General features: G+C 41.7%; 1 protein-coding gene across 10 annotated transcripts in view; it reads right to left on the bottom strand.

Annotated features, from left to right (window-relative positions):
- Positions 1–23,707, bottom strand: part of JADE2 (jade family PHD finger 2) — a 220,966-nt gene that overhangs the window by 194,705 nt on the left and 2,554 nt on the right. For 3 of the 10 annotated variants that reach the window (XM_061617123.1, XM_061617119.1, XM_061617124.1), the window contains exon 2: positions 4,189–4,246. In XM_061617123.1, coding sequence (XP_061473107.1) covers positions 4,189–4,246 — 58 coding nt within the window. Of the gene's footprint in view, positions 1–4,188; positions 4,247–6,999; positions 7,024–7,145; positions 7,257–10,595; positions 10,642–11,099; positions 11,122–11,322; positions 11,750–11,787; positions 11,870–23,707 lie in introns of those variants that run through there. The other 7 variants (XM_061617116.1, XM_061617117.1, XM_061617118.1 and 4 more) reach the window with 6 other exon arrangements.

Here is a 23,707-nt window from a genome sequence, read left to right as displayed (position 1 = left end):
GGGGGAGAGCAGGCCTCTTGTGCCTTTAACAGCTGTATGGCAGGCAGAAATTAAACAGAAATTAAATCAAACATTTTCTAGCATGGAAATACAATTAAGGGGAAAGCTTCACCTGTTGACATTCTGTCTGTTAGACACATTTTTATTACTGTCATATGGAGCTTCCTGAGCTGAATGCTGAAGAGGAGGCATTGCTGTATAAAGTTGGTACACTTATAACTACAGTCCAAATGCCCTGGCATCTGTTCACTGCTCTGGGTGGTTTACTTTTATCTCCTTCAAAATTTGTTAAAAGTTGTTTATATTGCTGTAACCTGCCCTGGAACTTTGTGGTGAATGGCAGGTAATAAATATCATCATCATCATATTTGTTTTTGTGATGAATAAAAAGTGACATTATTTAACGCTGCATTATGTATTTTTTCAATTAACAGAGACTAAAATTACAACAATTTGCATGTGGGGGTCGTAAAAATGTTTGAGATTACAAAGAAGATCCTGTAGTCATTAAGGCTGGGAACCACTGTCCTAAATGATGGTCCTGAATGGCCTACACTACTATTGTTTTTCAAAATGCTTGTAATTTGGGTGGGCATCTGGGTCTGGAGAAAATACCAATCCAACTGAAACATCTAACTCGGTTACTTCGTTTATTCCTTTGGGCTAGTAGCTTTATGCCTAAGAGAGTGGAGAAACCTTAGAAAACTAATAATAAAGCTGTGGTTTCTAATTAGCTCTAACCATTTGGGACAATCATTTGTTGGCATTTGTTGTTTCTGCTTCTCCAACTTGATAGCTTCTTGATAGTTAGCCACTGTGAGTCAACCTACACTGACTCAATACCAAAAAATGTAAGTTACCCCATAGACACATTTTGTTTGGATTACACTGATGGTGGCTGTAATCAAAATAACTTCTCTACATCATAACATCCATACTAATAGTCCCACAGGAAAGTACTAATAAAATGCTCAAAATAAAGCTGGCTTTATGGTTACTTAAAAAAAATCCTTTTCCTATTTACAGTGGCCTTGCTATACGACGTCTGTTTAGGGCTGTGGAGAACAACACATCCAACACTGTTTACAGTGAAGAGGTTAAATGTGTGTTGACATAAATACCAAAGGGGCCATAAAAACAAGGGTTGCCATGAACAATGAGGAGGGGGCCCAGCTCAGTGGTACAGCAGAAGGTCCCAGGTTCATCATCTCCAGTTAGGGCTAGGCAAGACTGTCTGAAGCTCTGGAAAGCCACTGCCAGTCACTATACACAATACTTAGCTAGATGGAGTAATGGTCTGACTTAGTTTAAGGCGGCTTCCTAGGCCCCTAATAGTCATAAAGGGTGAGTCTCTAGCAAGACTCCACTCAGACGCTTTACTAAGTGACAACAATGAGTTTTTAGACGTGGTAGAAAATGTGAGGTCTGCAATGAAGTAGCCTGGTAAGAGCCCTTGTAGGATCTCAAGTACCATCAACAAGCCTTAATTTCATTGGTCATTGAATGTACTTCACAAGAGGTGCCAAGTACCTATGAAAGTAGTCATGGAATAAGTGGATTTCATAGATTACAGTCATTCAAGGATTACAAACTCTTGATAATTGTGTCAGTCTTTTCTGATCTAATTTAAGATGCTAGCTTAGGGTATTGTTATGTGGTTTTGCTATTTAGCAGAAGGCCACAGAAGCGAAACGTTTTAGCTGAGGCTCTGCTCTGATCTCTCCAGTGCTAGAGGTCATGCCTCTACAGTTTTTAAAAGGCTCTCCATGCAGCATGGGTACTACAGGCTAAAATGGTGCTTGTTGCTTGACTATGTTTTGAGTTATTTTTCATATGGCATATTGTGAGCCGCTTTGGGCATAATTTTGTGGAAAAGTGGCACGCAAATAAACAGATGATGATGATGATGACTTGTTTCAATTAAATCATGACACAGAATGCTATGCTGCCACTGGTTTCTTTTTGTTTTCTCAGCTCAGAAGAAGCTGTTTTATTCCGGGAGTCAGGAAAGGAGACTTTCCTTCCCAAATGCCAACTCCCCCTTGAGTCTGAGGCTTATAAATATGAATAGGTAGATGACCTCATTGCCAGCATGCCTGTATTTGTAAAGATGCACATACATTGTCTTCAAGGGGTAAAAAGCCATCAAAGTAGTGCTATATAGGCCATGCTGAGGCCTACATGTGTGTGATGCTATTTTGGATATTTTTCTGAGAGTATCTGTATGATGAATCCTACCATCAAATCTCAGGACAAGGCAGTTTTTGCATTATATTGCTACTCTTACACGAGCTGATGAACAGTGTAGAAGATTATAGTTCTGTGCTTTGCATATAGCTTTTGGGCTCTCTATTCTGAAATACATAATGTAAGAAGGTAATAATGTGCTGTTCTTCTCATTTTGTATTTGCATGTGACAAGTCCTAGGTGCGTACACCTCTGTATTAAAAAGTAGAATTTGGAAGAAATCCTAAACTCCATCTGGTATTTCAGGCAGCAACTAGAAATCACTAGGACATATTTGCCCCCTTGAGAGGCATCATCTGGTGTCAAATTACCAACCCAGGAGGCAAAGCATATTTGGGTGAATATAATCTGTGACAATAAGGCTTGTAAACATATGAAGCTGCTTCCTATTGAGTCAGACCATCTAGACCGGCACTGCCCGTGCTGTTAGCAGCAGCTGTCTAAATCAGTCTTCCTCAACCTGGTGCCCTCCAGATGTTTTGGACTACAACTCCCATCAAATCAAATCATTCTTTATTACGGTCAAAGACCAGCACAACTCCTGTCTTCTCTGACCATCTGAAATGCTGGCTGGGGCTGCTGGGAGTCCAACAACATGTAGAGAGCACCAGCGGGAAGGCTGCTCAAAAGTGTCAGGTAGTGCTGCTGCTGGAGACACATTCAACTGGAGATGCCAGGGATTCAACCTTCTGCCTGCTGAGATGTGCTCTGCCACTGAGATAATAGCCCCTCTCTCAGCACCAGGCTGCCCAAGGGATGGACTTGCCTCCTTACAAAATAACCCTGCCAAGTTGCTGAACAAGACTTTTGTATCATCTCTTACAATTAACCCCAAGAAATAAAGTTCTCAAAACTTTTCTGTATTGCTTCAGGGCTCTTGAGGGGTTAAAACACTGTTAATTGCAATATTAAACTGCACAGCCTTATCTCAGTTGGACTTTGGTATTCATGCAGCAGGTGATGTTTAAACTGTTGACAAATGCTCTCCTGCAGAGTAACTGTACACACAACCATGACCTTCCTTTTCCAAGAAGAGACAGTGGCTGTATATTGTCACACGGTTTTAAATGCCACATCATGTAGCTTGTTTAAAGGTAACTAAGAGTGGGGAGTTGCTGACAAGATTCCACAGTGCTTGCAAACTAAAATAAGCTGTGTTCATGTTGCAGGTCCCAAACTACAATTTACCCAGTCAACCTCATGGGATTTGTTTTTATTCTAATAGTTCTGCCCTTGGCTTGTTAAGAGCCCAAACCAGACATTTTAATGATGGAAAATTGAGTCAGAAAGGGTTCCATATGGTACCTGTATAATGTAAGAAACCAGAAGAAAAAAACATTCAAAACCTCAAAATGATGCTTGGAAATAATAATTGAAAAAGAAAGGTGTATGTCAACATGTTGGTCATGTTGCATCTTTCAGTTAAAAACATGTATTTCTGAGCACAGGTTTGAGGCTTTGCCTGTTTCTGGTGCCTTCCTCCCCTTTTTTGTTCCTGTAATATAGTCATCGGACACCTTTCAGTCCAGCCAAAGTCCACGTTAGTTTTGAAGTTCATTTCAAACAGCTTGCTCCCTTCTGAAGCCGAGCATCCCTTGAGTATGCTCTCACAAGAGAAGACAATTTCCAATATACTATCTAATAAGGGTTTTATCTGGGTCAAAGTTTTCTATGTTATGGCTTCCTCTTGCCCACACTATTCACAGGAGGAGGAGGACACTTAGATCAGACAAAAGGCACCCACCAACAGATATGCAAGTGGATATTAACTGCTTGTAGCATATTTTGAAAAGCAATCCCCGAGTACAATTTATCGTTCAGGAACTACACAGTAAAATGTAGCCTTCCCTGGCTGTCTCCAAGGTAATTATTCAAATGCTTTCCCTGCTGGAGGTGAATCGTTTAGTTATCTTGTTCAAAGCCTTGAATTAAAGGTCTTACTGTCAGTGGTGTCTGAGTTATCACTGCTGATCGAGTACTTTCGCCGTTTCTCTTCCATCTGTAACAAAAAAAATTGAACATTACACTTACTGTTCAGGAAACTCATTATGGCACCAAATCACTGTTATCTCAGGATATCCACACATCGCATTAACCCACCATACCACTGAATACTTAGCCTAATGACAGAGAATTACCAAGGGGCTTAAAGAGTGAAAAAGAACATCACTGAATCACAGCAGTTTAAGGTGCAGTAACAATTCCATTCTAAACCTGCCACCAGTATGTATTTTATTTTTAATTATGCAGCATGCATAGGAACCATAACATCCAAAAACAATTCCATAATAAATACAAAGCAATCTCCATCGCTACAGCATGGAGAATTCAAATACCCTGCATGTAAACAGGGAACCAAGTGTTACTACACTAACTTCTATCCAATGGTGCAAACCAGTAAATTAAGGTTTGGGAAAACCCCTTCGGAAACCATCCAAGGCCACAACCAACAACAGCATGGGACTTTGACTTGATTTCAAATGGTTTCACTTTGTAGGACTTCTGCTTAAGGATGAAAGAATCTCTGGAGATTGTGATACAGCAGGGAGGGGAGATGTGGTCTTGGGCAAGTAAATAGCCGCATGGCAATGATCTGAAATCTAAACCACATGGTGGCTGCTCAATGCAACAACCCACTGCTATGTAAATGTTTGCCATGCAGATTTCACCAAGCCAGTAACAACAAATTCAGTGGATTTTCATAAAGATTTTAGGACTATCACACAAGAGTGAAGTCAATTCTTATTAGAAATTCTTTTTTTACAGTGGGTGGTTGTGAGACTCACCGGAAATTTATGCTCATTATTAAGTTTTCTGTATACTAACTGCAAACTAACCTCCTATTGAGCTTTTGTGACTGTATATATTGTAATAAGAAATTGGCTGTTCAGTTCGATTCCATTTTACAAGTCTTTACAACTGTATCAATTACATGTTGCATTCTGTAAAACAGGGATAACTAATCTGTGGCTCTCACAATGCTGTTGAACTGTGTGACTCCCATCAGTCCCAGCCAGCATGGCCACTAATCAGGGATGATGGGAGGTGTAGTTCCATAACAACTAGAGATCAAAGGTTAGCCACCTGTTGCATAATAATTGTGTCATCTGCCTCAATATGCATGAATCTATTTATATACAGCTATTTTTAGAGTGTTTTTCTTTATTCTGTGAAATCGATGTGGCAAGCTCTTCACAAAAATGTCTTAATAAATGGAGTAGCCTACATGCCATGGATTTGCACCTATAGTCCTCTACATGCTGCTGGACTACAACTCCCATCATTCCTGACCTTTGGTCATGCTGGCTGGATCTGATGGGAGCTGAAAATCCATCAATATCTGGAGGGCCACAGCTCCCCCCCCCTGCTGTATGCAGTTTGAGGCTGGGATTTCAACTGCCCACCACTTAGCTAGTGACTTATGTATACAGTAAGAAAGGACTGATGCTGAAACTACACAATTTGGTACTTACGTAAAACCATTTGCTGATATTTCAAGAAAGGAGCTGTTTCTATTTACTCTCTCTCTCTCTCTCACTCACTCACACACACACACAAATATATATATAAATAAAACAATCAGCAAATGGGTTTTTAAAAGTATTATCAGCAAATGGTTTTGCCTGGCAAGCCCAAATGATCAGCGGATTGTCGGGGCTTCCAGAAACAGCCTTGTAGAACTCTATGAAAAAACAGGTCACCTGACGTCAGGTGAGTGACACATGAGTGGCCCTGCCCAACAGTCAAACTCCGTAGAGTGGGAAAATAAGAATCTGGGCCACCATCCAGATCAAGTTCCCCACCCGATTTATATTGCTGATACACAGTTTTTCAACAAAAGCACTATCATAATTGTTGTGAAGAAGCTAATTTTACTTCAGTTCATCATGTCCATGTAGCAAAACTCTAACTGGCTTTCAAACATTCAAAACACCACTTGTGTTGCATCAATAACTTCTGCTGTTTCCATTGGTACATGCACAGTGGGGACATGTGCAAGTATCTCTGGTCAGAGCTCACCATAAGTGGCATTAAGGGTGTTTTTACATCTAACACTAAAAAAGCCTACGAGTCCCTCTCACGCTGTTTGTATGCTTGTGTGAATATTGTTGTTTGCAAAAATAAATGATTCCCAAGAGGAAGAAATATACCAGATGCCTGTTGCATATCAACCTATTGCATCTACATCAATAATCTCCATGCTATGGTGCAGATAGGTGAATCACATCTGTGCATAGCCCATGGGTCACATGTGCACTGAAATCAGATTGCCTTACACTATATATATATATTTATTTTTTTATTACATTTATACCCCACCTTTCTTTTCATGATAGAAACCCAAGGCAGCTTACATATGGTTCTCAGGCGGTCTCCCATCCAGGCACTGACCAGACCTGACTCCGCTTAGCTTCAGGAGGGTGCTGGCCTCATGTGCCTTCAGACCATAGCACCATGCAGCACAGACATGATCCAATTTATTTCTAGGATTGGCAGCCGGGACTCTTATTCTTATTTATTTAGAGCAGTGTCACTGGCTAATTCAAAGTGCCTTCTCCTACTTTCCACTGATCCAAGTGACTGAGATATTGAGAGTGGAATAATGTCAAGGGCAGCAAAGACTCACATACAAGTTATATAGAAACACATAGCGGTGATGGTGTGCTCACAGCAAACTGTGTTGGATAAAACTACAGTGGTATACTGTGCAACACAAATGAGCCCATCCATCCTTGCTACACCTTCTCTTACCTTATACCCTGTTGCTATCTGGCAACAAATTCACTATATCCAGTCTGGATCGCATAAATCAGGGTCACTAACCCTTGCGCACCTGTGGGCATATTTAGATTTTTGAGCAAGTCCTGTGGGTGTCATTCTCTGGTCTCTTCACTTACACGTTCCTGAATGAAGGCGTGCACATGCATATACACACAATGCTTTTCCAAGCAATCTGGGTAAAAGTTGGATCCAGTAGAATTAATCCGAACCTTGTAAAGCATAAAGAGCTGCAAAGAGGAAATGGGAAACACTGTCATTCTTTCAATTTTCTTCTTCAGCTCTTTGAGCTTCTCAAGGGAGAAAAAGGTAACCATCCTCACCACCTCATGACCAAGGGGCAGTGAGCGAGGAGAGGCTCCAGAGCCCTCACAGGCACTGGAGATGACCTTAAGGACATTATTGCACCCATGGACACCATGCTGGTGATACCAGGCATAGATGGGTGTACAGAATGCAGTGTTCATTGCCCCTCACTATATGTATTTCTTTATCAGAACAGTTGCTCCCAGAGCCACAAGATTCAAAGCTGAATCTTTATTACCAGCATAAACAGTTACAAAATGAATTTTGGATTTGTTGACAAAAGATTCAAAGCAAAATACTTAAAATCAAGGCACCAAGTGAGTGATCATTTCATATGTTGTCTCAGCAAAACTGCGCATACGTTTTTATGCCCATCTTTACTTTACATAGCTCTGAACTAAAATGGTAAAACACAAAGTTGTTTCTCATGAGACATGTATTTCAAATACATCTGTTCCTTTTAAAACACACAGTTGCCAGTATGCAACCTGGAGAATGTGCAAGAAGCTTTAGATTCCCTGACAGCAGGAAAAGCAGCAGCTGTGAGACTCCTGCCTCCTCCGTCACCTCCTCCTCCTGTTGCTCACCTTCCTCCTCCCCCTCTGCCACCTGCCAGGTAGCACAGCTGGAGTCCTGCTCTCCAGAGCAGGAGGAGGAGGGGAAAAGGGAATGCCAAGACTAGGGGAGGAACAGGCAGAAGCAGCCATGGCTCTTTCCCCACTGCAACAGGGAATTTAAAGCCACATACATACACAACCTCTAAGAGCAAAGGCCTTGTCTTCTTCTGCCTCTTCTCTGTGCATTTTCAAAAACACACTTGGTTTCTTTGTAACTAAAGCAGCATACATGTATTTTATCCCCATATACAAAATTATCTCACAAGTCATCATAGGACACCTTAACCTACTGGCCTGGGGTTCTCTAAGATACCAGTTACCAGATAGCACACAAACACGCACACACATGCTTTTTTCCTAGACAGCACACACACACTTCCCCCCCCCCTCGGATTGACAGAAGAAAGAACAAAACTGTGGAAAATAGTCTTGTTTGTGGTTTAATCACAAGAGCTATTAGGAGAAAATTGCACTCAATGACAAGACCACAGGATGCTATTATCCTTTGGAGAAGATGACAATCCGCAAAGGAATTCCCATAAATACTAAATCATAAAATCCTAAGCACTGCCTCCATTTCCAGCACATGTGCAATGTTTTACCATACCGCTATGAAGGATAACAACAGCAAAGTAACATAAACATTTTTACTGACAACACTGTGGTAAAGAATTGCCCTGTCAAAACATGATTAAAATTACTTCTTGACAATATGGCTATATCAATACTTTTCTCCAGTAATTCAGAGGGAACAGATGTTATTAAACCAGCCTTGCACTTCAGGGCCATTAGATTTCAGAGAGAGAAAAAGATGCTGCAGATGGATTTGAAGACAGTTTATGAAACTGAAATTCCAACTGAGCATCTTCCTAGTGGGGTTTTGCTGACCAGGTCAGGGTTTAAAAAAACAACAACAACAAAACAGTAACAAGAGCCGCTCCTTGCTGTTTGGAATGAAGAAAGGATGGAGAAAGATTTGTTTGAGGCCTTAAGATTTGTCTCCTGGAATATAACACCTGTGGGTCATAATTAATGCTGTGAGTCATACTTAATGCCATTCCATAAAGGAGGAAAAAAATCTAGTTGAAAGTGAGAGTCAGATCTAGAAAATTCTACTGAGTTAAGTTCCATCAACTGACACCAAGGATTTAACTACCTAATCTTGTGACCAGCTGTGGCACAGTTTCTTGTGCCATTCAGAGGACCTACACGAGTATGCACTGCACTCCAGAGTCCTGGTGCCAGCATAAGAGTGAATCGGGGAGTGAATAAGTGACCTGGCAGAGCTCACCAGGCTTTTTCTATGTTATACGTCATTTTCTCACTTATAAAATGATGCTACCAAAACCTGCCTCCGCTCCCTTGGCACCAAGCTGAGAAGCAATCATTCTGTCATACTTGTATAACGTGTGATATTATGATGAAGCCCTTTTAGGTTGTAAATAATCACATCATAATGCTGAGCATTTATATATTTAGTGCTCAAGGTACCCCACATACATTCCCTTGGCATACAACAACCCTGTAAGGAAGGTCAGTATTATTATCCCCATAGTGCAAATGGGGGTCTCTGAGGCTGAATGATAGTGTCTTGCCTAATGCCACCTAGTGAGTTCATTGCTAAAGGAAAATATTCAAGAAGAATGGCCGTGTTAGTCTGCTGAAGCAAAAAGCAACTAAATATTGTGGAACTTTAATGGCTAACACATTTATCGTGAGTTTTCCTAGGCAAGAATCTTCTTCAGCAGATCTACTAACTAAAGATGCCAAAGATGATTAAGCATCTAAGAATGTTTTTACAACACAGTCCCACTGTACTCTTTGAAATCTATGTGCAACAGATTGACAACTATGTTTGCCTTTTATGTTTACTGAACCATGGGCACTGTTCAAGGTTTGTTCAATCACAGGATGACACACTATGGGGCAGAAACAGTGTGGAGCAGTGATGCTTGCATGGCACAGGCACCACGCTTAGTGATGACAAGGGAAGTCCCAGTGTTGGCAGTAATTTTACCCTACGTACAAAGAGGACCACTGGTAGGCAATGTCATTAGGCACTGTAGGAATGTGGGCTGAGAGCTCTTCCTCTACAATACACGCTTTCCAAAAGAAATGAAGGATGATTGTTCTTTCAAAGGTTTTCTTCAAAGAGCCTCCTAACAGCAAGCTGTATTGTGCCCTCACCGTTTCACTTGGAAGAATGGCTGAGTCAATCGTCTCCAGTTTTGAATGTTATATGTGGTTCCAGAGTCTCTAAATAACCACAACCTGCTGATTAGATTACTAGGTTGCCCCATCCAGCAGGGGAAATGACATTCTCTGCATTCTTGGTTCTGCTCTACATGTAAGCTATGTCATTCTCTCAGACAGAGAAAATGCAGACCTACAATAGCCAGTTTCCTCATTTTATCTGAAAACGTTCACTTAAGAACATAAGAATTTCCTTGCTTCGTACCTTTGGAGGCCCATAGCAAAGTATACGAGTAATGGACATTGCTTGTTGTGTGGCCCCAGCAAGGAGACAGTCCACTTAACTTTAATTGTTAAAAACCACTGACAGACCTATCTTCTACTTATATTTTTATGTATGCTTATTTTAAAAAGTGTGATAAGGATACACATGCATAAGTAAGTCATACATACCATCCTAGCAGCCTTGTCCCCCAGAAGCGTATCATAAGCACTACAACTTTTCAGAAGACACAGTATTATTTTGCATGACATATATTGCATCGATTTGGCATAAAATACAAAAAATTCTATACTAGCATACCTCTGCATGAAATGTTCCCCACAGCTCAACCAGTTGGCCTACCTGGTGTAGAAATAAGCACTGCAGCAGTATTAAGAATCCACAAAGCCTCAAAGTGCTTATTTTAAAAAACATGTACACTTTAAGCTGACAATGCTAACTGCAGGAGGCAACTTCTGAGTCTTCCCCCTGTGGCAGGTCACTAGGAAGTTGAATAAAATGAGATGCTAATAAAATCTAAAGTACTTTTCACTGGGAGGTAAGTCTCTCCCAGAGTGGCACTTTTTAACATGAAAGGGGAAATTATACAGCAACCCTAATGTGCAAATTCCTAAATCACTCCAACATCTGAATGGTATCTTTATCTTTAATATCACTAATTTGTTTAAACATACCTTCTTAGGAAAGCAAATTACAGAAAAGGAAAAATTGTTTGGTCATGTAATAATCTGCCTTTGGAATGCATTGCCTAACGGGCTGTTCTTCAGCTCGTATATTCCCATCTCTAGTGACTTCTTGTGCTATGGTGGTCAAGGAAAATGCACACTGAATTCTGTGTTTTCTCAAGTTGTGGCAAAGCTGAAAGAAACCACTTTCTTGTTTGTTCTTCCTACATACCTGAATTAAAAAAAGAAAACAGCACCCCCGGTGGCACATTAGGAATCTTCTTTCTGAATCAGTAATTCTCCTCTAGGAATCAGTTTTCAGACACTTCAGTTGTTACAGTTCATTGCATCTTAATTTTTCTGTTAACTGTTCAGTAGTTTCTAGAAAATGCAGCTAATATTTTTCTTAGATACTACTATACTGACCCTCAGGTTCTCATTCTCCTCCGATATTTAGATTCTCTTTGCCCACTGCCATAAAATGTTCCCCTCTAGTTTGGGAATCAAAACTATGCAAGGCCTAGGCCTAGCCACTCAGTTAGGTTGTAACCCTAAATCTGGGCTGCACCACTTCACACTGCAAGTGGATCATAGACTGAATGTTCCTCTATACAAAAAATAAAATCTGTGCATATAGAAAAGTAGCATGCTAGAAGAAATTGAGGCTAAAAGCCTTTGCAATCATATGAGCACTCACCTGCACTGTGATGCGATGCAGCCCAGACCCACATATACTACCTCAAGCCTCCCTCGTGGTTCAGACAAGAGGGCTCATGAATCTGGAAAGACAACAGCAGTCTTGTTTAGGAATTCTAAACACCTCATGCAAGGAGGATGAGTGAAGACAAAGAGCTGTCCCCATCTCACTTCACAAGTTGGAGGGTTAACTTCTGACATATGAAGCCTGCTCTACTCATGTAGGTTCCCTGCATAATTGAAAAGTCTGGAAAATCACTGAGGGAATCTTCACAAGTAGAAAAGGCTCCCTGTTGCAGAAGTTATCCTACCAGTTTGTGGAGGGTGATGGAGAGGTGGAGCTAGAGCACTCATCCCTCAGTCTCCCTCATCAGGTGGGGGATTCAGAATTCCTACATATAATGCACATGGAAACAGTACAAAATTCTTAAGAGATATATAGCTGGGGGAGGGGAGAACCTACTTTGTATATTAAAATTACTTTTCCATAATAAAAAGCAAAGAAGCCATGCTTATGGTATTCCAATGGCTAGCAGCCAAATTCAGATTTCTAGAGCTTTTGTGTATGATAAGAGCTCAGCATGTGCTCAAAGCATTCCAAGCCCATCTTCAAACCTGAAGCTAGCAAAGTAAATGTGAGGTTTGGAGCCATTTGTCCCTTGAACATGCTTGCATGTCATTGGGTGCCTGGATTGGACACTCACCCTCCCACATGTTCTAAACAGAGGAGAGATATAACAAGCTTCTCTCTATGACTGTACATGGTGGTGGCTGACATAGGTGCCTGGCAGGGCGGCTGATGGGGGGCATGCCTGCAACATTTCGTGATCCTGTCTCTTTCTGCTCATTTAGATATGGCAGCAATTTTGTGTGATACCACTGCCATTGCATCTATTTTGTGCTATGCCATCACAAACCCCAAGGCATCCATTTTCTGACTGGTGCCCACAGCACCTTTAAAATTCTAAATATGCCTTCTGCCCCCAAAGGTTGGCAAACCTTGCTCTAGTTATAGCTCCCACTTTGTATTACAAACATAGTCTGACTCAGAAAGTAGTTTTTGGTTTTGGTTTTGTAGGAAAAGCTGGAGTGACATCAAGAAAAAAAACATTATTTGTCAAGTGGTGGACGTTATTCTTTATCATTTTGAGGAAGACTATTTAAACAAGAGTCAGTGGACACTTGCTCTAGTAATGAGAAGAGGGCAGAAGTATCAAGAAAAGAAAGCAGAACAGGAGAAAACGTCAGAACAAAATGGTCACTGGTGAAAAGGAAAGTTAAAGAGCGGGGGGTACAGTTCTATAGCAGAGATTCAAACTGTGCTATTGTTGACTGCCGGGATTTGGATGGTAAGTGAGAAAGTCTCACCAAAGGAAGGGTGAGGAACCAGTGCCCTCCAGATGTTGTTAGCCTCGAGTTCCCATCAGTCCCAGCCAGCAGGAGGAATGGTCAAGGATGATGGGGAATGCAGTCTGGCTACAAGTTCCCCATCCCTACACTAAAGCCTGAATCAATACACTGCATGTGTGTTAGACACCTGCTGCTATACTTACTGTATCCTAGAAGTGAACGCTGTGTTAGAGGTTAATTTTTCTTATTGCAGATGAGATGAGATGAGATATCATACATATATATGCAATGCTCTTCCATGTACCAGCCCCCAAACTGTCAAGATCCATCATGAATCAGGGATATATCAGGATTCACCTACTTGGGAGTTTCCTAGAGTTTCTAGGAATGGGGAGCACAAGAGCAGGGGTGGCTAGCCTGTGTCCTTCCAATGATCAGGAATGATGAGAATTGTAGTCCAGCAACATCTGGAGGAACATAGGTTAGCCACCCCTGCACCACAGAAATCTCCTATAAAAAAGAGAAACAAGGGGGTACATCTCAATATGGAATTACAGTTGTCTAGTCTACAGCAAAATGGTTGGAATCACCAGCATTATGTGGCTTCCAGGGAATAGGTACGCTGAAATAGTGCAGATTCCTGCAAAGTCAACCACGGCCATGCACTATTGATAGCGCTTTGTTGTTCCCGCCCTTTAAAACGGTTAAAATATAAGGGTTGTGACTCTTGTGCATGTGCATTTTTATGAACATGGCACAGTGACCAAGCTAGCATTTCATTCAGCTTGCGCTCTGCATTTTTCAAACTTCAGATGTTGGGGAATAATAACAAATCTAACTTCTTCATTTTCCAGTTATCCGCACTGAACAATTGGAAGTCTTAATATTTCCTTTAGTGGGCGAACAAAAGAGAAGAGACACATTATGAAAGGGGGAGAAAAGAAGCGACCTTCCAAAAAAGAGCTTTAACAGTATACTGTACATTTTGGGATTCTTATGAACGACATACAATACCATGAAACAAAAAGAGATACATAAGCCAAGCGTCAATGAAATATGAATAACGTTCCTTCTATAATACCTATATGATTCACTAAATATTTTATTTAAATGGTTCCATAAATATTTTATTTAATGCATGGAATTGACTTGGTACCTGTTATTTGTTGTGCTTTGCCCTTGTTAGTATCAAGATGCTTAACCCTTAGGATGCAATCCTAACCGTGCCTAAGACTGCAGTCCTAATCTCACGTATCTGGGAGTAAACCCCATAGAATTCAACAGGATTTACTTCTGAGTAAACATGGTTCAGATTGCACTCTGTGTTCTTTGCCCCTTCTAAATACCGACCTTCCCAATTGTTTTCCACTCCACCTCTCTCTTTGAGAATTTTTAATTTTGTTTGTCTTATTGCAGCATAGAGCAGTTTCCAAACTGAGCAGCAGGCCCTCTACTGGAGGAGACAACAAAGTGGAGAAGGGAAGAGAGTGGACCAACCAAAACCATGCAACTATCTTCTATATCTAAACTAAGGAGCTAGCCCTTGTATGCCAAATAACTTAGAAATTAGACAGTGCAGATAAAAACAAAATTACTTTTATATCCAGTTATTCTAAGATTTCTCTCTGAATGATCTGAGAGTAATCCGAAGAGAAATTCTTGCATCTATCTATACCATCAAGCATGATGCACAAGCTGGCCATATATTCTTACCTTGCATATCTCCCATGGGAGAGGGATTTTCCTGTTCCATAACAGAAAAGCAAAGGTGAACATCCCACTCCCATGCTGTATGTGCAAAGTCTATTTTTTTTGTGCCGAATACTGAGGGTTTTTTTAAAAAAAGAATTCTGGGAATTCTGGTTTTCATTTTTAAGTTAGTTTCTAGTCCTCACTGAGAAACATGCTTGAAAATACGACTGAGAAAACACCAAAGAATCAGAAACGTGGAATCAAACAAAAAGTTGCAATTGTTTTTCATTTCCTGTGTTTACATATCAATATTGGACTGTTTCTTCACATTTGAAATTAACAACTTCAGAATAACCATACAGTATGATAAGTGCACCATTCCCACTGGTTATGTGTGGGGCATCCCACAGTAAGGATGTGCAAATTACTGCACTCTCCAGCTCCAGATTCATTTGCAACAAAGCCCAGGTACTGAATAGGTTTCCCATTTCTGATGTAAAAGCTTTCACTAAAAAGTAACCAGTTTCCCTCACAACTGTCCAAAATATAAGATATACATGTATCTGAATATGTAATTCCTTACACATTTTAACGTAAGGAGGCAGCAACAAATAAAGGAGCACTTGGAACGAATGAAAAGTCCCATAATATTTAAAGCTCTGCACTTATCTACACCCCTGTTGCATTATCTGGAAACTATACAGGAAACTGACCTGTGGAAAGTATGGATTGTGCTCTTATAATCATTTCCCACTTAACAGTCCTGTTTAGAAGGATCCAAAACTTGGGAGTTGTCCTTTGAGAAAAGTTACTTCCTGCCTCTTCTTCTTTTTGTAAATTGTTGCCAGTTACAACATATCTAAATCTGGCTTCACACCTGGTTTTGACACTGAAACAGTCTTGATCACCTACACCAGTAAAAGGACAGGAAAACTGTGATCCTGCCAATTTTCCTACACCTCTCAGTGGCCTTTGATACCATCAACCATGCCATTCCTCTGAATCAGACACAACCACAACTGGGTTGGGGTTTGAGGCACTGTCTTCTACACCTATCTGTAAAAACAGGAGTAAAAAGTGATTATGGAAGATCACTGCTTGGCCTTGCAGTTTTTACACTATTGATGCATCTTGTTTCGCATGCTGTTTCAACATCTACTTCAGTTGCTGAGAAACTGTCCAGAGATCAAGATTATGGTGCTATCAGTTGGTTTCTTTGGGTGCTCCATTTGAACGCAGGAAGAGGGCAGCAAGGCTCTGCAGACAACATCCCCATTAGAGACCTTCACTTGTTGAGCATGAAGATCTGGATCTGCATTCAGCTGAATGCGCTCAGTAACCTTCCTGCAACCAGGAACCCTGCACACCCTGAGCATGTTTAGTATCTCCATTCATGCATGTGAAGATCAGACATAGAGGGGACAGGGCTAGCCACATACCACTACCACCCACCTCCTATACAGTTTGTGCCCTCACGTATTATTTTGAACACCTGAATTGGGCAAGTATGATAACACCACCAAGCTGTTTCTCCTTTCCATAAAATTCAGGTAAGGCTGGCACTGCTTTGCACACAATAAACTGTGGTTTATCACTAAGTGCACAAGCTGCAGCTCCCCACTCTCCTCGCTTCCACCTGCATGGCCAGAAGGCTTCGCTAGCATTTTGTCTGTGTTACAGAATCCTGGCTTTGCCTTCTATATGAACCAGATGACTGTGGTTAAAAACAAACTGTGATTAGTTTCTAAACAAGTCAACTTCAAAACACTGGCTATGAAGTTGGCTTGTGTAACTAACCAAGGTTGATTCAGCTCATGCACATATGGTTTAGTATCACATCCTAACTGGGCCAATGTTAAGGCTCAATAGTGGACCAGATGAGGGCCAATAAACTGAAGCTATATTATGACAAGACAGAGGTGGTACGTGATTTATCTTGCTGGACAGGTGGCATCCACCCCATTCTGAGCAGTTACACTCCCCTAAAGAATCAAGTTTGTGTTTTGAGAGAGCTGATCTATCCAGTGCTGTCAATTAAGCCCTCTGTCACATTATGCACTTTTCACCATCACCAACTGCAGTCCCTCCAGGCCTAACCACAGTTATCCATGCTCCAGTAACCTCTAATTTAAACTACTGCACTGCACTGTATGTGGGGCAACTTTATAAACTTCTCACAAAGGTTAGTTCAAAATACAGTTAATGGCTGAAATGACTATAGCTTGCCTGTCAGTTTCTGGTCACAAGTGCTGGTGCTGATCTTTAAACCCATAAATGGCTGGGGACCTGGGTTTCAGAAGGACTGCCTCCTTCCGCATGAACCTCCCCAAGAGCTGGCATTTGTCATCTGAGGTTTTTCTCCAAGTCCTCATTCTTTTGAAGGTACAATGGTAGTAATTAGAGAGAGGGCCTTTTCACCTCTGGTGCTGCACATTTTGAATGCCCTCCCCAGGGAGGCTTACCAAACCAGATCACAGTACTAGTACAGACATTTTTATTCGCCCAAGTCTTCTAGCATGTTAGCTAGCCAGTTTTAATGTGGTGATTTTAGCTGCTCTCTGCTGGGTTTTTGCCAGTCTGCATTTCAGTGTTCTGCTGTATTATTTTATAGCACTGTATTTTACATTTTTAAAATCACTTTTGGATTTTTTCCTATGATCTTACAAGCCATCCTGAGAGAGTTTGTTGTCTGAAGGACAGCATATGAGTATTTTAATTAATTAGGTAAAAGAGTATCAGGATGAAAACATAATTTTGAAGGAGAGGAATTGTTTGGCCATTTTCAGAGATAACGGAACAGCCCATATTTTCTCTCTGTCTCCCACCCCATGACTCATACAGCTTCCATCTGAAATCACTTGGTCTTTAGCATCCAGAGAGCAGCTGCTGGATGGATCCAGTGAAGCTACTTCACATTTTTGTCTCTGCAATCACCTAGCAAAAAGCTGTTGAAGAGCTTGTGGATTCAGACATGCCAAGATCAAGGGGCTCATGCTTGCTTTTATTGAGGAGTTAAACTAGCATTGCGTGCTATGATCAGCATGTACTTTTTGGGGTTGATTTTTCCCCCCTTTAGCCATGCTCACTATCTTGGTTCCCGGAGCAACTTCTAAGCTTATTGAAATTTAAAACAAAACTCTCTCCTGTTCACTTTGTCTGCTTTGCATTTTTCCATATCTAGGAGGACTTTTGATTGCTCATATTTACTATTCTACTTTCCTTTCCTGGCTCTCTTCATTTATTTAACCCTTTGGTTATCCAGAGACCTAAACAGACAAGCTAATGATAATAAAACATAGTAATCTAGATACAGGGAGGAGAGACGGGCATCACCAAAATAGTAATGTCTAAGGCTGCAATCCAAAACACACTTACCTGGAAGTAAGTCCCATTGAACCCAATGGAGCTTCCTTCTGAGTAGACATGTACTGGATTGCAGCCTTAGCCAGGAGTAGGGAACCTCAGGCTCAGAGGCCAGCTGTGGCCCTCCAGGCCGCTCTATTTGGCCCTCAGAACTCTTCCAGGCCACACCTCTCACTGGCCCTGCTTCACACTCCAAGTGTTGTTGCCTTGCTGCAATGTGTCCTCTAACTCTGATAATGTCTCTTACTTGTCTGGATGGAAAACAGAAAGGGGTGTGAGTGGGTGTAGAAACAAGTCTACTGTACAAAGATAAAAATTTACATTTGTTGCTCCACCCACTTTTGTCTCTGGCTCCACCCACCACTGGCATGTGGCCCTCAGAAGGCTGTCCAGAAGGGAATGGGGCCCTTAGGCTGAAAAAGGTTCCCCACCCTTAGTCTAAGCATATAAAAAACAACAATAAAAACAATTAAGCATACCCCACTCTATATAGAATACTTGAAAGATGGTGGGTAGCCAAAAAAGGACTATGGATACTCCAGATGCTGATTTTAGAGTCCGACATTAATTGGCAAAGATGATTTGGCAACCAACTTTCAAAGCCAGTTGCTACTGCACTACTAGCAAAGGGAGAAAAATAACTTCTGCTGTCTACAATGTTTAACTGAAGCTATTCCTGGAGCCACATAGCCACAGAGATTTAGCTCACAAGTAGTAACCCTAGCAGAAAGTTCCTGTTCTCCATAATTGTGCGCTGTTGTCCCAAACTAGTCAACATCGAGACAAAAATCAGAAGCAGCTGCCACGTATGTATCTGACTGCTGTTCTTAAGTTATATTTCAGTCTACTGTTCCCATCTCCCATTTTCAAGAGTACTTCAGTTTCTGTTGTTTTAAAAACACAAATTATATGTAAAGATTAGAAGATTAATTAAAAGTGTGGGTTACTGCCAAAGGAGTACCTGTGGCTCCATCCACACAACCAGACTTGTCAGGTTACTACTTTCTTTACTCGCTGTTAGCTTCATACAAGGAAGGTTAAGGCAGGGTAAACATAGCCAGGCTTTAGCCTCCAGGTAATAGAAGAAAAGTTAAAGCAACTTTAAGCTCCTATGTGGACTAGGGTGATAGGAATCATCATAGAATCGCAGAGTTGGAAGGGGTATATAAGGCCACTGAGCCATTCCCTTGCTCAATGCAGAAATCCAAATTAAAGCATACCCAGCAGGTGGCTGTCTAGCTGGCTCTTGAAGGCCTCCAGTGCTGGAGAGCCCACCACCTCCCTAGGTCATTGGTTCCAGTGTTGTACTGTGTGATGTTCCTATATATTAGTGTATATATGGTAAGTGCTGGTTGTTTAGAGTATACATGGTAAGTAGTGAAAGAGGAGGGGGAGTGAATGGGCAATAGAATGCTTGATGATTGGCTGAATGTTTAAAATGGCTGACAGTATAAATGAAAGGATGACAGGTAAATCTGGGTGAATGTGAGGTGGTGAATTGTGGAATCAGGGGGGGAGAAGAGAAAGAGTGGATTGCTTGGTGGGGTTTAGAGAGTTGTTTGCCAGGAGGGAGGTGGAGTTCAGATTAGTATTGAGTAAAACCATATGCTTATGTGCCTTAAGAAGAAATCTTGTTAATCTTGTTAGCTTTGTTATCTGTAATAAATACTTAATTTGGTTTACCAAAGGCCTGATCCTTGGCTGGGGTTTCACAGACCAGAAGGGAGGGTAAGGTAATGACCAAGGCTGAAGGGGAACTGTAACAAATGGTGGCAGCGGTGAAGAGAATAACAATACCAGTATTCAGAGTCTCTGGGAATACTAGTATTGGGACGTTACTGGTGGTTGCCTAGCAGGGGGATCTGTTGAGATCTGTGCTAGAGCGGGGAGAGAAATCATAAGAGAGAGCGGTCCGGACTGGTGGAGTCCCTGGTGGTGCCTAGAGACAGGCAGTAACCACGAGCAGGTAGGAACCTGACAGGGAGAGCCAGGGAAGGACGCATCACATACTGCTCTAACAGGATGTTTTTCCTGATGTTCAGCTGAAATCTGGCTTCCTGCAACTTGAGCCCATTATTCTATGTCCTGCACTCTGGGATGATTGAGGAGAGATCCTGGCTTTCCTCCATGCGGTATCCTTTCAAGTACTTGAAAAGTGCTATCACATCTCCCCTCAGTCTTCTCTTCTCAAGACTAAACATGCCCAGTTCTTTTGTCTCTCTTCAAAGGGCTTTGTTTCCAGTCCCCTGATCATCCTTGTTGCTCTCCTCTGAACCTGTTCCAGTTTGTCTGCATCCTTCTTAAAGTGTGGTGTCCAAAACTGGACGTGGCACTCAAGATGAGGCCTAACCAGTGCTGAATAGAGGGGAACCAATACTTCATGCAATTTGGAAACTATCCTTCTGTTAATGCAGCCTAAAATAGCATTTGCCTTTTTTGCAGCAACATCACACTACTGGCTCATATTCAGCTTGCAATCAACAACAATCCCAATATCCTCCATGCATGTAGTATTGTTGAGCCAAGTATCCCCCATCTTATAACTATGTATTATAACTGTGGAGTTAAAGGAAGCCAAGGTTTCTATATTTTCAATTATATAGACAAGGCAATTTCAGCAGGGGTAGCTTTTTTCATCACTGCATGATAAAAACTGCCCCTGCCAAAATGCGTTCTTCAATATAACATTAAAATCCCTTTCCTTCTCAACATTTGATCACTTTAATGCAGACAATTGTACTTATTCCAAGTATGCCTCAGTGGCAAGTACCTTAGGGAAATTTCACATACAATCAGCCTCTATAAACAAGAGATAAGTTTACTTTCCTACCCTGTTGCAGCAGACTTGAATGTCAAAACCCAGGTTGAATTTTCTTACAGAAGAGCAAACCTGACCTTTATACAAACTATTTTTCATTTAGTCTCAAAACTTCAGAGGCCATCAAATGTTTAAAAGTCAAGTATAGTTCTTAAGGCGAAGACTGCTTAACCCCTGTGAGAAGATGAGGGAAGTGAACTGCTGCCCTAGCAGGATCCAAAGCCTCATTTGCAAAGGTCTTTCTGATATTGTTTTGAATACAGAATTACCACATTAGTGCATTGTGTTTAATGACAGTTGGAGGAATAATCAATTGCCTGTTTGCAAACAGCTGCTGCTGCGCATAAGGCTCATAGCACCTAGCGATCTATGCAGCTGTATCTGAAATTCAGTTGCTTTGTATGATCATCAGGTGCATTTCCATCTTCCCAAACTCACATTTAATGTAAGATCCTAAAATTAAAGCACTGTTAGCTGCACCATCAAAGACGGACATTTGATTTGTAAGAAAAGTATGCTCAGAAGTTTCAGAGATGGAGAATAAAAAGATTAATTTATATTCCAGGGAGATAGCTGGGAGGCCCCAACAATTTCCAAAACTTCTGAAAGAAATCAACCTTTATGCTTTTTTCCTTTAAGAAAGATGCATACACACAAGCAAGGACAGATTAAGATGCTTGTTTTTATGTATTCTTATGTACTGTTTTACGTATATGTATTCTATTCAAGATGAAGATGAAGAGAGAGAAAGCAAAACGAAATGAGGGAGACACTTGGAAATTGCAAGGACCATCAAGTACCATTCACAGAGAGCAATAAAAGAAGAGTAACATAGGATGATGTTACTAGAGGAGGTTTAACAGTTGACTGAGGGAGAAAGGGGCAGGGATAAACCAACTGTCTTGGGATGCCGGGGAGCAGATTATCCAACAGTTAACACGGAAGCTAACATGCATTTTCTGTTTACACATGAGTTTCTGGGCAATATCCCAAAATCCACCAAGCAGTCTTGGAGAAATATGGTAATTCCAGGTATTCATAGTCCTAAAGGAGAGAGGCATCGGCATATCAACAAGTGGCAAACAAAAAGGATCAGACTGAGTGTGGTCATGTTGCTGTGGGGTTTACTGATGCTAGCGAAGATGGTCATTTGAACATCTATGAGGGCTGACAGTACTGTCAGGGACTAACAGAGAAGACAGCTGCAGTGTACCAGTAAGCAATGCAAAGATGTCAAAAGAAAGTACGAATGTCTCAATGACATACAAAACCAGCAAGGGGTAGGGGGCGAGAGAACAGAAAGAATATAACCAAATGTGAGACTGGTAGCATGACAGAAGCGTAGGGAGATCCCAGTGGGGCACAGAGGGTGCTTGGGTAACAGCAAAGTGCAGAATGCATCAAAGGATATTAAAGAAGAGGGAAAGGAACAATCTTGGGTAGGGGTGTGAAAATCAGAAGCTAGTACAAAAATCACATGTAAAAGGAAGTCAAGCCGAAGCGTTTGGAAAAGGAACAGAGAACATATGGAAGAAGGAACAGAGTCACTAAGCGATAAACTATAAAGGATTTTTTTTGTATTAAAATACAGTAGAGCATACTCTTTAAAAGAAAACTACTGAACCAGGCCTAATTTGATTCCCCTCAGAAATATAAGAAAGAAAACATGAGTGCTGAGAGGAACGTGGAGGGAGATATGTATTTGTTTATTTCACGTTGATTAAGAACATCTTCCAGCACCCAAATTAACCTACAGCTTCCTAAAGGTTTGTTTGTTTTCCTGTCCTTCACTGAGTAGATAACTTCCTACTATAATGAAAGTTCAGGAGGCTGAAGGCATACGAGTAGCCAACCTGGTGCTCTCCGGCCGTTGTTGCACTACAACTCCTATCATCGCCGACCACTGGCCATGCTGGGAGTCGGTGTTCAACAACACCTGGCCAAAGGCTCCATAACCCTGAAGGTTATCTCACCGGTTAAGAATGCCAGCCCTCAGGATCATCCACTGGGAAAGATGACTGGTCAGGAGAGGAAAGACACAAGACAGAAACGTGTTCAGCACTTGGGAAAAGTCTAAGTGGCACCTGTGGCAGAAAAGAAGGTGTGAATGAAGAAAGATATAAGGGTTAAGCTGACCCAGGACTCGGCCCTAGAGACCAAAGAACAAAAAGAGAGGGTGAAGGAGCCTTTAGGTTTCACCGGTGAAGGTGCCTTGTCCTTAGTATCATGTAAGCCACAGCCACCCCACACTCTTCTGGAATGAGGGGGAGGGCCCGGCTTCCATGGCAGAACCTGCCACTTGCCAGCGGTTTTAACCCTTGCGGTCTGTCTCTCGCCCCATATGCCTGGAAGGAATGGCCGTATGAGAAGCAATTCTAGCCGGGGGGGGGGTTGCACCAGTAGGAAAGAAGGGCGGAGATAAGATGATGAGTCTCTCTAAGAAGGAATGCCTACCAAAGGCAAAGTGCGAAGCCTGTACGGGAGGGCGGGGAAGAAGGCAGTGTGAACGCGGACTCCTCGGGAGGGGTGGAAAGAGGAGTCCGAGGGAGGGAGGCATTCAGTAGCAGAGATGGAGGAGAAGATGAGACGCCCCCGGAGGAGCCCGTTGGGAGCCGGGAGAGTTTGAGAAGGTAAACAACAGCCACGCCCCCTACAGTCCTTATCCCCACCGCGCAGCTCAGTTGCAGCCGTTCCCTGT

This window comes from Rhineura floridana, chromosome 3, assembly GCF_030035675.1.
Source record: "Rhineura floridana isolate rRhiFlo1 chromosome 3, rRhiFlo1.hap2, whole genome shotgun sequence".
Classification (NCBI taxonomy): Eukaryota; Metazoa; Chordata; class Lepidosauria; order Squamata; family Rhineuridae; genus Rhineura; species Rhineura floridana.
The sequence above is the reverse complement of the archived record's forward strand: the minus strand, read 5'-3'. Positions and strand labels throughout refer to the sequence as shown.